This window comes from Lepidochelys olivacea (assembly GCF_965140295.1).
Source record: "Lepidochelys olivacea isolate rLepOli2 genome assembly, chromosome: 22".
NCBI classification, from domain to species: Eukaryota; Metazoa; Chordata; order Testudines; family Cheloniidae; genus Lepidochelys; species Lepidochelys olivacea.
This window is the reverse complement of record NC_140432.1, coordinates 13,463,299-13,475,435: the sequence shown is the minus strand read 5'-3', so window position 1 is coordinate 13,475,435 and position 12,137 is coordinate 13,463,299. Positions and strand designations below refer to the sequence as shown.

Genomic DNA, 12,137 nt, shown 5'->3' with positions numbered 1-12,137 from the left:
TCAACCCCTTAGATAGGGGGAAAGGCTGCCCGTTCGCTCGAAAACAACCTGGGACCTCCAGAGCTAACAGCATGAGCCTCTGTAGCTTGAGCCTAAGGACTGCTAAACCCTGGAGCTGCGGGCAGTCGCAGATTCCTCTCCTCTGTACATCAGGCACACAGGCTGGGGAAGCATAGGCTGACCAGATAGCAAGTGTGAAAAATCGGAACAGGGATTGGGGGGGGTAACAGGAGCCTAAATAAGAAAAAGCCCCAAATATCGGGACTGTCCCTATAAAATCGGGACATCTGGTCACCCTAGGGAAGCATAATGCAGACTCAATAGGCAGTGGGTTATACAAGATTTCATGAGACATCCCTGGTACCAAATGCTCCTCTAATCAAATTCCTAAGGGTCAGACTCAGATCAATGGTGCATTACCAGTGCGCAGCTCTATAGTTTTAATTTCAGAGACCAGACTGCCATTTGTCTTCCTTCGCTAACTGAAAAGTTTTGCTCAATTCTCCTGCACTAATGGGATGAATGCTTTGAAAATGGAGCAAGAGTCTGCTGTTCAAAGTGACAGTTGCTTGCTTTTGATTGCATCTTTCTCATTTCAGATGTTCATGTAGAACCCCATAAGAAACAGCTGCACGTGACATTGGCCTACCACTTCCAAACCAGCCACTTGCCCACGCTGGAGAAATTAGCACAGAACATCGACGTCAAGCTAGGATGCGACTGGGTCGCCACAATCTTCTCTCGAGATATAAGATTTGCTAACCATGAGGTAATTTTTGGAGTTCATCTCAGTTTAAAAAATAAAAAAGCAATCAAATACCATTGCAGTTGATTTGTATCTCAGAGTTGCTGCAAAGCTCCAAACTGAGATTGGGTCCCGCTCTGGTCCAAAGGCACATATCACAGAATATCAGGGTTGGAAGGGACCTCAGGAGGTCATCTAGGAGGGACCTAGGAGGTCATCCTAGGCCCTGTCCCAAGATGTTTACTGAGATTCAGCCTGTTCCCCAAGGTGTCTGTGGCAGAGCCAGAATCCAGATATACTCTCGGAATTTAAGGCCAGAAGGGAGCACCAGAACGTCCAGTCTGACCTACAGTTCATCACAGGCCACCAGCACCACCCGTCACCTGCACACTAATTCCCACAGCTGAAATTAGACCAAAGTATCACAGCCCACGGAAAACTAGATTATGATGTGCCACAGGGAGAAAATAAGAGGGACCAAAGTATATACCCAGCACTCCTATTGATTGCAGTGGGAGTAGCAAATGCTCAGCAACTCTGGCACTTTTATTAGGTGTACAGCTTTAGGCATGCCCAAGCGTGAAAGTTTTGGCCTTGGGATATTAAGGGACAGTGACTAGTTTCCATCTTCCTCTGAAGATGCTGGCCACTGCCAGAAACAGGATACTAGAATCAATGGAGCCACAGTCGGCTCCAGGCATGACAAGTCACATTTCCTTACGGAGCATACAAGGTACATAAAAAGGATAGAGTTGCTCATTAGATGTTTGCTTTGCGATGGAAGTTGCTAATGCAGAAGTCAGGCAACAAGCTTTTTGCTGAAGTGGAGGATGGCTGTGGGTATTTACCAGGAAAGTTACTGATCAATATTTGACTCCACTTCAGTTAGCAAAGAAGGTTACTTGCCATTCTATCTCATGACCTACAATACATTCTAGCTCCCAGCTGGCAGAAGGGAACAATCGCATTCAAAGCAATTTTTTTTCCCCATAAGAACATTTTTGTCCAGTTTTACAGAGCTTTTTGCCCTTTTGTAAACATGTAACAAAACAAAACAAAAATCGTTTAAATCCCATCCAGTCTCTCTTGAACATTACAGGTTATATTTGTACACTCACACCCCAATACGTGCACCTGTGTGCACATCAAATACACAAACAAGCATGAACACACAAAACGGGATATATATTTTCACAGTGCAACAGACAGAAGTAGAATTCTAATTACTTGCTACTTCTCTGCCTACTTTGAAACCTGAGCCCATTCATCTTAAGAAATAATAGTAAAACGAGACGGTCTAGGCAGTACTCTCCTCATCGCCTTTAATTTTGTTTTCTTCATGTCCTCGTAAACAGTTCTGAGAGCAGAATATCATGAGTTCAAACGTATTAGCCCAGTGACAAAGGGTCACTGCCCCACTTTCAAAGCCAATAAAGAGTGGGGAAGAAAAATGCTCTTTTAACTGGAAGTCGAGTAAACACATAGAAGATGATCCTTGGGAACCTCACATGTGTAAATGCAAAGTCCCCAATTCAACTGTGGACTGGAGCACATGTTTAACTTTTAAGCACATGAGTAGGCCCAAGTCAACAGGATGCTTCAAGTTAAGCACGTGCTTACATTTTTTACTGAATTGCAGAACAAGGAAGGGGAGGAATTATTTAGGATGGCACAAGGAGCAGCTTGACTAGGAGCAAGAGGATGAAAGGGAAAAATGGAAACTGAATACTGAAAACTTCCCGACAATAAGGACTGAATACTTTCCCGATGGGACGTGGCAGACACCACATTCTAAAGATGTCTTTTGTAGATGTATAAGGCCAGAAGGGACCACTGTAATCGTCTAGTCTGACTTCCTGTTAAAAACTAGAATGAATGAAGCACTAGGACTAGGTAATACAATGCAGAAAGCTGAGACTGCAGCAGCTGGAGTGTGGGACTGGGTGATTTCACAAGGCTTTTCCATCTTTAATGCCTGTCATTCATTTCTATAGTCCCCTTTGCTCTCTCTTTTACTGGCCTAAGAAGGGTTAATTGTCTAGTTGGGGGAAGGTAGTAGACAGCCGGGGAGAGGCATATGCGAGTTCATTCCTTCAGCCTTCTCGCATGGCCCAGGATTCTGTAATGCCCTTCTCACATACTCTCGCTTTCTCTTCCATCTCCCCAGACACTGCAAGTGATCTATCCCTACATCCCGCAGAATGACGACGAGCTTGAGCTGGTTCCAGGGGATTTCATTTTCATGTCCCCAGTGGAGCAAACCAGCACCAGTGAGGGCTGGATTTATGGCACTTCCCTAGCGACCGGCTGTTCTGGGCTGCTGCCTGAGAATTACATCACGAAGGCAGACGAGTGCGGCACCTGGGTGTTTCATGGGTAAGCAATGCTCAGGCTGGTTTCTGGCTGCAGGAAGCGACAGTGGAACTCAGCTAGTGGGATTCACCTAATGCAAGTGATAGTAGAGTAAACAAGGTCTCTCTTTGTCACTGATGTTGGGAGGAACATACAGTCACAGAAACACTCACCTGAACAAAAGGAATAGCAGGCTCTATTCCTCTTCATGGGACCAGCAACTCAACGTAACTACTCAAGGCGTTCCAACAACATGATTCAAAGGGTCACCACCAACCATTACAGGGCCAGAGGTAGATGGCAGCTGTAAAGATGCATCCTTGCAGTAAGAGGGGTGGGGAATTACGAAGTGTGCTGTCCCATAAAGAAGTTCGCAGTGGCAAGACCAGGAGCAAGAACCATAGTGGACCTTGCAGCTCCCTTTGTAATGGAATGTTACAGAGTGTGCATTCCTGAAAGACCATCTCTCTGGGGAGGTTAGTGCCATTGTGTGTGATGCCTGAGCATAAGGACCAAGGATTGGGTTAGATTTTCCAAGGTATTTAGGCAGATAGCTGTCTAGTGGGATTTTCAGAAGCACCTAGGAACTTATCTCCCATTGAAACCAATGCCTGCCTGCATCTTTGGGTGCCTAAATGCCTCTGAAAATCTAGCCCTTTGTGACTAGCCCTCGCATGGCACCACAAGATGAGGGAGGGGAGAGAAGGAAAGCGTCTTCCTACCCACTATCCCTCTAACAGGACATTGCACCTGCAGAATCCAAGCCACAATCTGGCCTCTAACTTTTAAGTTTTTGATGGGGGAAGTTGCAACATTTTTGGGAAGGAGTTGCAAACCAAATGTAGGCATGCCTTATTTAAAACTTCAATGGACACACAAGTCTTCTGGGGAAAGGCGGGTAGGGTGGAGAGTTAACAAGCCAGTGCTGGCCACTGTGTTAGCACAAGAGAGCCAGAAGCATGAAACTGACTAGGAACAAAAAAAGAAACCAACCAAAGAAATCTCCAAGTTGAGTGAAATGCAAGAAACAAAACAACAGAAAAGTTCAGGTTGGTTTTTTGTTTGTTTTTCACCCTTTCAGTTTTAGTCACATACGGTGCGGTTAGGAATAGATGTACGTACACCCAATGGCTAGTTTCATTCTGCAGCTTTGAACCCACATATCAATGCAAATGACTACCACTCCTTGCAAACAGGACCTGAATTCCCCCAAACCCGAAGGCCACATTCCCTCAGGTGGGCACCAACATACAACTTCAAAACAGAAGGGCTCACATTTTGTAGGTGTCTGTCATATTGCTCTAATCCACACTTTGCCAAGTTCTCCCCATGAGACAAGGGCTGCTGATACATGGTTTCCACATTTCAGTCAGATGAGGCAAACCTTTCTAGATCTCTGTGCAGGTATTTACATGGTACCTCTTCATCCCTCTAATATCGCCATACCTCCCAAGTAGTTATGAAGTTATCTTCAAAACACCCCCACGAGTGGAGGAAACATCTCTGGTAACCAAGGCACAGAACAGTGAAGTGATTTGACCAAGGTTAATTAGAAAGTCCGTGGCTGAGGTGGGAATGTGCCGCACAGTCTGGTGCCCTAACCAGACCATCTTTTCTCAACTAAAACCTCACCGACCGCAATGGGTTTGCGGTCTGTGTTCGCACACTGAAGCTATTCTATAGCAAGCTGGCCTATTTTATTCTGAAATCTACATTTTTCCTCAAGGTTTCTGAAGGAGTTTTGGGCCAGGGCACCAATACATTAAAAATATTAATTAATTATTATTACTACAGTAACTAAAAGGGAAGCAAAAGTTTGGCAATTCCAGCAGTTCTTTGTCTCCAGGAAAGGGAAGAAAGGAAATGCCCCTTTCCCTGATTACCATTAAAGAACATAAATAATGAATCAAAGCAGGCAATATGGAGCATTTATCAAAAACATTCTTACATACTCAGAAACAAACCAATTTTACATAACAGATTCCCACGGTACATATTAGGTAATAAAGTGCCATTTAGAAGAAAGCAAACTTAGGACAAGTTAAGCTCAACTCCCAAACTGCAGCCTAATGCAATGTACTGCAGGCTGGATTTTCATAATAATTGGAAAGCCTCTAGGCATTCAGACTATCTTTCCAGGCACACGGGTCCTGTTTTCATCATTGCCAATGAAAGTGAACATAGATAGAAATACTCACTGCAATACTACGGATCCGCCCTTGGGAAAAAATGGCAACCCCGTTCACTGACTTATGATCATGCGTCCGGCATTCAGAGGCACTCAGGTTCCAAGGGGGTTTGAAACAGGTGGCATGTCGTTGGAACTGGGGCTCACACCGAGAATACTGGGCAGCCCTGGAGTTGGATAAAAGTGATAATGACAGTGAATATTTTCCTGCTGGTCACAATAAACATACTTCGTGATCATATAGCATGTACCATCCCAAATGGATGCCGAAGCGCCTTCAACAAATTCCTTGTACACAACATCATTGAAAAGTAGCCATTGCTGGGGTGTTGGCCAGCATCCTGGTAGATAGCCAGCTGGACCACACAGCAGTCAGGAGAGGACAAATGTTCACCTAGGACATCGACGCAAGCCCAGTAGCCTACAAAATAGGATCTTCAGTGTCCAGGCATAACCTGGCTTTTGAAGGTCTCCTCTGAAAAACCCCTCTCTCTTTTCCTCCCCTCCTTGCTCTGCCAATATAGTAAACTACAAAAGCTGGAAGAGATTGATTCAGCTCTTCAGAACTTGCATGTTATTAATTAATTAATTAATGTATTTATATTGTGGTAGTGCATCGGAGCCCTAGTCATAGACCAGGACCCCATTCTGCTAGGTGCTGTACAAACACAGAACAAAAAGGTGGTCCCCGGCCCCAAAGAGCTTACAATATAGAGTCCACTGCAGGGTTCTGTAGAACACTAGGCCACCCCTTCTGCCTAAGGACAGCAAGCCTGGCTAGTCTGCCTAACAACGTGCAATGGGATGTGCTTAGAGCAGGCCAGCTGGGCTGTGTAATGGGAGCTTCTCCATGCCCACGGGCTGCAGAATGACAGTGGGATCACTTCTCAGCTGCCAGGGCAGCAATTCCTGAGGACCTCTGTGCCCAATAGTTGGGGACCCTTCCCCCACAGCCCTGTAAAATTGTGGTATGTGCATGGGCGGTGGGTATCGAAGGTCAGGGGAGGCCAAGCCTCCCCTAACCCGGGATGTGGCCCCACCCACATTCTGCCCCAAAGCCCTGCCCTCACTCCCCCTTTCCCATGAAGCCAATGGGGGCTCAGCTCCAGCTGGTGCCCAGGAGCTCGGGGCAGGGCCAGTGCTCCCACACCAGTTTTACACCAAGGTCACGCCAGCAACTTCAATGGGAGTGACGGCCAATTTCACACTCGCATAAAGGAGATGGTCAAGTAGTGGGGGTGCTCACCTGGGAATCAGAAAACCCAGGCTCAATGCCTTGTTCTGCTGACATCCCATGTGACCCTGGGCAAACCACTTAGTCTTTGTGTGTCTCAGTTCCCTTATCTGTACAATGAAGATAATAGCACTTCCCCACCTCACAGGCATGTTGTGGAGGTGAATGCATTCAAATGTAGGATGTGGCAGTGCTCACAATGGGAGCCATATAAGAACCTAAGAAATAACAATCGGGCTCCTTTGGTTTTGCTTTAATATGTTTTGCTGGTGTTTCCCCCGCAAGTAAGGAATGTAGAGGAAAGCTTGGAGTTTGCAATAAATGTAACCTAATGGCTGTTCTGTTACTGACACCACGGCATGTTTGAATCACACAGAGGAGGAAAACATAGGAAATAAGGACCACATCCCTCACGTGCTGTGAACTGGTCTAACTGTACAGACCTCTGTGGAGCTACCCTGATTTACACCAGCTCAGGGTCTGGCCATAAGTATTCCTCTCCTGCATTATTTAAAACTTCGGTCCTTTCCTTCTAACCGTGCTATTGTGCTGTAACAACTCAGAACCAATCTAAGCCACACCCCGAAAAAATAGTCCGTTCCAAGTCCTTCCTGGAAGAGAGTTGTCTGCAGGCTGTTCCCTAAGAACCCATTCGTCTCTGTGAATTACTGCACTGCCAACTCAGAGTCAGAAACTCCCTGCCCGCAGCAGAGTCCGGAGACTGGAAGGGAAGTGGGAAGCCCAGCAGAGCTAGTTATAGGCAGCTTCCCCACAGGAGCCACAAAACCAGACGCTCAGCACTGTGGGTCCCTTGTGAACTTAAAGGGACAGAACTGTAGAAACCCGCCCATTGTCATTGTGTGGACTCAAACCAGCTCAAGTGGAGGCTGCTGAAGCTGGAGGTTTGAGTACATGCTTGAGCTGCTTGGCTGGAGAGGTTTATCTTGTTTGCAAAGGCCGAAGTACTCTCCTCCCCCAGCCTCATACCAGCAGCGCTTGCAAACTGCTGCATTAGATATTACAAGGCTGCCTATTTCTGCTCTCACTTATAGGGCCAAAGCCACTCCTGGCCTCCTTCAACAAGTCTAGGAGGGAAGAGAAGAAATCCTCAATTCCCAAGCCACACTCAGTCACCACTTGGGCTTCAGTAGCCCCTTCCACTGCTGCAGTCCCATTCTACAGCTTGCAGCGGCTGGTGAATCCACTGGCTGTAGCTCCCATCTCCTCTAAACTCCAGTGAGTGGGGACATTGAAGGAACCTCCCACCTGTCCCACCCACCTCCCCTGAAAGCCTGTAGAGGATTTACCTTCAGCAAAATTGGTAGAGACCCCTTTGGCCAGCCTTTCCTCAGATCCTGCACCGGCCTTCCTGTGCTATATAGGAAAATGCACACTTTGCCCCCAGGGAAGAATCAACAGTGCTGGCAGCGATGTTGTCTGGAAGGCAAGGAGCGTAATTGCCTCACCCAGAAGACAATGGATATTTTTATCTGGTGTCTTCCAAACAATGAGCTATGTGTGGAAAATGACTAACTTGAATTGGCTCCAGTGGTTTCTATTTTCCAGTCACCAGCAGAGCAAGGGAGACATCGGCAAAGTCCGATTTATGGCACTTCTCTAGCCACAAGATATTGGAGGTTGCAGAGAGGTTCGTTTCTGCCTCATCCTAATTCTTACCCATTCCTAGCATCCATGAATGGATGCAACTCTGCTGCATGAACTTTAAGGAGGGAGAGGTGGAGAAACAGCATCTAAGAAGCGATGGAGCGATTGCTCAGAGATAAATGGAAAACAGGAGACTAGACAAGTCACTTTCCATCCGCCTGGGTCAGCATCTTCCCACACTATCACCTGACTAAGGCAGTGGGACTGCTGCTGGCCATCTTCAAGGGTTGAGAAAGGACCAGGAATATGCCAGCTGCTCACTGCTGCCCATTCCCATCGGGTCTCTCGGCTGTGCCTTTCGTCTGCACGGCCACTGTGGTGTTCAGCACACTATGGCTTGACAGTCACTTTGAAGGGGATCAGAAGTAGGTTCCAGCATGCAGATTTCCTATATCCTACATTTTGGGGGATATTTATGTCAGTTTCAGGGCAACTGCACTTTTATTCCCTCTCTGTGGTCCACCCAGCACGTGCCACCGAGGCTTCACCTCTCTTGGGCAGAGACCTGCATCTCTCTCCCTCCTGACTAGGATGTTTTTAAGGCTGCACATTTCCTTACCTACATTGTGATATTCCCAGCAAGCCAGATTACTTAAACAGGCCACTGTCTGTGTTTTGCTTTCTTTTCCAAGGTTATGAACAGCATAATTGCCAGCAATTATAAGTCACAATACAACTCTTTCTAGGCAAGCAGATTAAATTTTAAGTGAAATCATTACAAAGAAAACTTTTAAAAAAAACAATATAGGAACCTACACACATGCTAAAAAGCTTTCCAGAGGTCACCCCCAACTCCAGCCTTGGGCTCTGGTAGGTGTCAGTCCTTCAAAACCCACAACTACATTTCCCACCTGTTTACTAGTTCATAACTGTCTCAGATTCTGAGAATCCCGGCTGGGCAGTTCAGCCATTTCTTTATATGACGTGGGCCTTTGATCTCCAACCTCCAAGAACAGCTCATTAGCGGACAATGACTCAGCTCCTCAGGGCATAGCTTCAAAAGGCTGGAGTTTTGCACAACTGCAGAGGAGGAATTTTTGTTAACCTTTCCCTAGGTATTTCTGAGGAAATCCAATTCATACCTATTGTCTCCAAGGTCCATTCTTGTCCGGCACATTTTCAATATAGTCCTTTGAACTCTCCCAAGCCTCACATCACATCCCCCTCTGCTGTCCAGAGAGGTTACCAACAATCCCAGCCCACCATAATACATAAACTTTGCATTTAATACAATTGACCCTGAAGATACTTAAACTCAATTCATAAGGTCTCCCAAGGATATTGCAGGATTATTGCCTTATCTGTCACAATTCAGATCCAGGCTTTTGGTTCAGATCATCATCATTAAGATAGGAGCCAGCTACAAAATTGGATCTGGCTTTCAACCTCATGCATGGTGTGACCTTCCTGGGCTCATCTTTATGCCGCTGCCCTGCATACCTGTAAGTCTCTCTAAAAAAAAAACAAAAAACAACTTTCTGCCATGCTGCTGACAGTGGCCTGCATAGAAATTGCATATTGTTCTTCCATCTTCCCTTAATCTCTGTCTAATTATCTCTCCACCCTTCAACTGTGAGCTCCTGAGAGCAGGGACAATTCCTTGTGTATTTGGAAAGTACCCAACACTTGATGGGAGCTACTGTAAATTATAGCAATAATAATAATCCCTGCTTTCCTCCTGGCAAGTTCCAGGTTGTTCAGAGATGGGATTTCTACTTCAAGTATGAAGAGTGTGTGACGGAGAAGGCAGTCTCAAGACTCCACCCCAGAACAGCTCCCTGGCTTCTGTTGCTCAGGGTGTGCAGAGGGGCCTTTCTGTGGGCTATGAGGATGCTGTGATCTGGACAGAGGACTATTCTACTGTCTATAGATTCTTTTACCATGCTCACTATCTTAATATCTGAGCACCTTCCGGTTCTGCTTTGCAGCCCACACTCCCCTTGTTAAGGAGTTTCGGGGGGGGGGGGGCATCCAAGTGTAGTGTCCTACCTGAATGAGATAACCCTATACATTGCTCCACTGGTAAGCCCAAATATTTATTTTTCTCATAAGGTAAGGGGGCATTAGCATCAAGGGCATGATACTTTTTATTGTTTGCTGGCCAGGATATGATATGATCTCCTGGCAGATCGCCTACTAGCAAACACAGATGACCTATTTTCTTCCATTGGTAGAGAGAGACCCCTTGGTGCAAGTCGAGAGTCTTCTCCGGACACATTTAAAGCAATTAATCCGAGTGCAAAGAGAAAGTGGCTATCTCTGTGTCAAAGCAAATGACGGCACACATTAGCCCACGAGTTATTTTTAATAACTAAGAAAATGCACATCGCAGCAAGATCCACTGCAATCAATAGAGGGTTGGTTGAAATTCTGTAATTGCCTGTTTTAATTTACTCCCGAGGATGTTGGCCTAAGCCCTTGACCATCTTGCTGGGATGGCTTTATTCTGAGCATGCCTCATTTGATTAGCATATTTAATGAAAAAGAAAAAGTAGTCTATTCTCTAGGTAAGTAGGGAGAGAGACTCTCTTAAGGAGATGGCACAATTAATCCCTTTTCTCTCACACCAGCTGTAAAACTGGTGTAAACTCTATTGACTTAAATGCAGTTACTCACAATTTATGCTGGTATAATTCAGATGAGAATCATGTCTAAGATCTCGGCTGCTTTTATTGTTTACATCTTATCCTTTCTCTTGCAAGTATCAAAATTGGATGTTCCAGTGATACTTATTGTATCCATCTGTAATGGCCCCTTAAAAGCATCCTGATGCACTGGCAAGTTAGTCTCTCAAAAAGATTCCAGGATTGTCACTCTGTCTGCGTGCCACACCGAAGCCTAGAACACTGAGTCAGTGTGAAGCGATGGAAACAGCTACAAACATGGCTGAGAGCTCTTTCTGTTTAGAATATCACCAGGTTTAATCATGACCAGGAGTCGTGATCTGTTATCATCCATCCAATTTTAAAGTTCTCAGCCATTTTGACTTTACGGACTATACCCATGCAGTGAACAGCTACAGTAAGACACAAATCTATGCCATGCCAAGTCCTAGATCATTGTGATATCAGAGGTAACTCAACCAATTACCACTCTTATTCTACAGCTAATTTGCATGAAACAATTTCATTGGTTGTATGAGGAAGACTGCACACGTGGTATATTACTTGGGCCAGCTGCCACACCCATGTGATAACATGGGCTTTCAGCTACTTCTTTAACATGGTACACGGCAGAAGCACCTAAGGGGCATGACCAGGTTGGGCCCCATTGTGCTAGGCGCTCTACAATCATATAATAAACAACAGCCCATACCCCAAAGGTGGCTGAAGACTTCCTCCCACCCTATTTTTTTTCAGGTTGTTCTCGACTGCAGTGGTTCTCAATCTTTTGGGGCTCAGGACCCATTTGCAAAGACCTGTTGTAACCCTGGTAAACAGCTTTCATGCAAAAAAAAAATCGGAGTTACTAAATATTTCTTACCCACAATATATAAGACCCACATTAACTTAATAAGCATTAAATAAGTATGCCATGCCGATCACGTAGTCCCTTGTCCCATGGGGTAGCTGGGTACAGCTCCCCGCTCTGGACATTGTGGTATCTAGGGTTGCAGTGCCAGAGGGTTGGCTGGGTCAAACCTGAGTGGAGCCACAAACCTCATGCACCAGGTCTCAATGCCCAGATCAGGGAGCCAAGCCTGCCAGACCCGCAGGATGGGAGCCACAGGATCTGCTGCTTTGGGGGAGTGTGGCACGGGCTCTGCAACAGCTCCCCCCGCAGGGCCTCCAGCCACACTGTGACAGAAACCAATTCCCTCACTGGGCCTCCCACGCAGCCCTTGGGCACGTTCTGTTGACCCAGTTTGGGGTGATGACTCATGGGTTAAGAAACCCTGTCTCTAATGAACTGTAGAGTTCTTTGGGGCTGTCCTTTACTCTGTGCATTACAAC

At 46.1% G+C, this 12,137-nt stretch overlaps 1 protein-coding gene across 1 annotated transcript in view; it reads left to right on the top strand.

Annotated features, from left to right (window-relative positions):
- UBASH3B (ubiquitin associated and SH3 domain containing B) overlaps window positions 1-12,137 on the top strand; it is a 105,734-nt gene that overhangs the window by 69,210 nt on the left and 24,387 nt on the right. Inside the window, exons 5-6 of the mRNA XM_084611737.1 lie at window positions 600-769; window positions 2,913-3,121. Coding sequence (XP_084467863.1) covers window positions 600-769; window positions 2,913-3,121 — 379 coding nt within the window. The remainder of the gene's footprint in view (window positions 1-599; window positions 770-2,912; window positions 3,122-12,137) is intronic.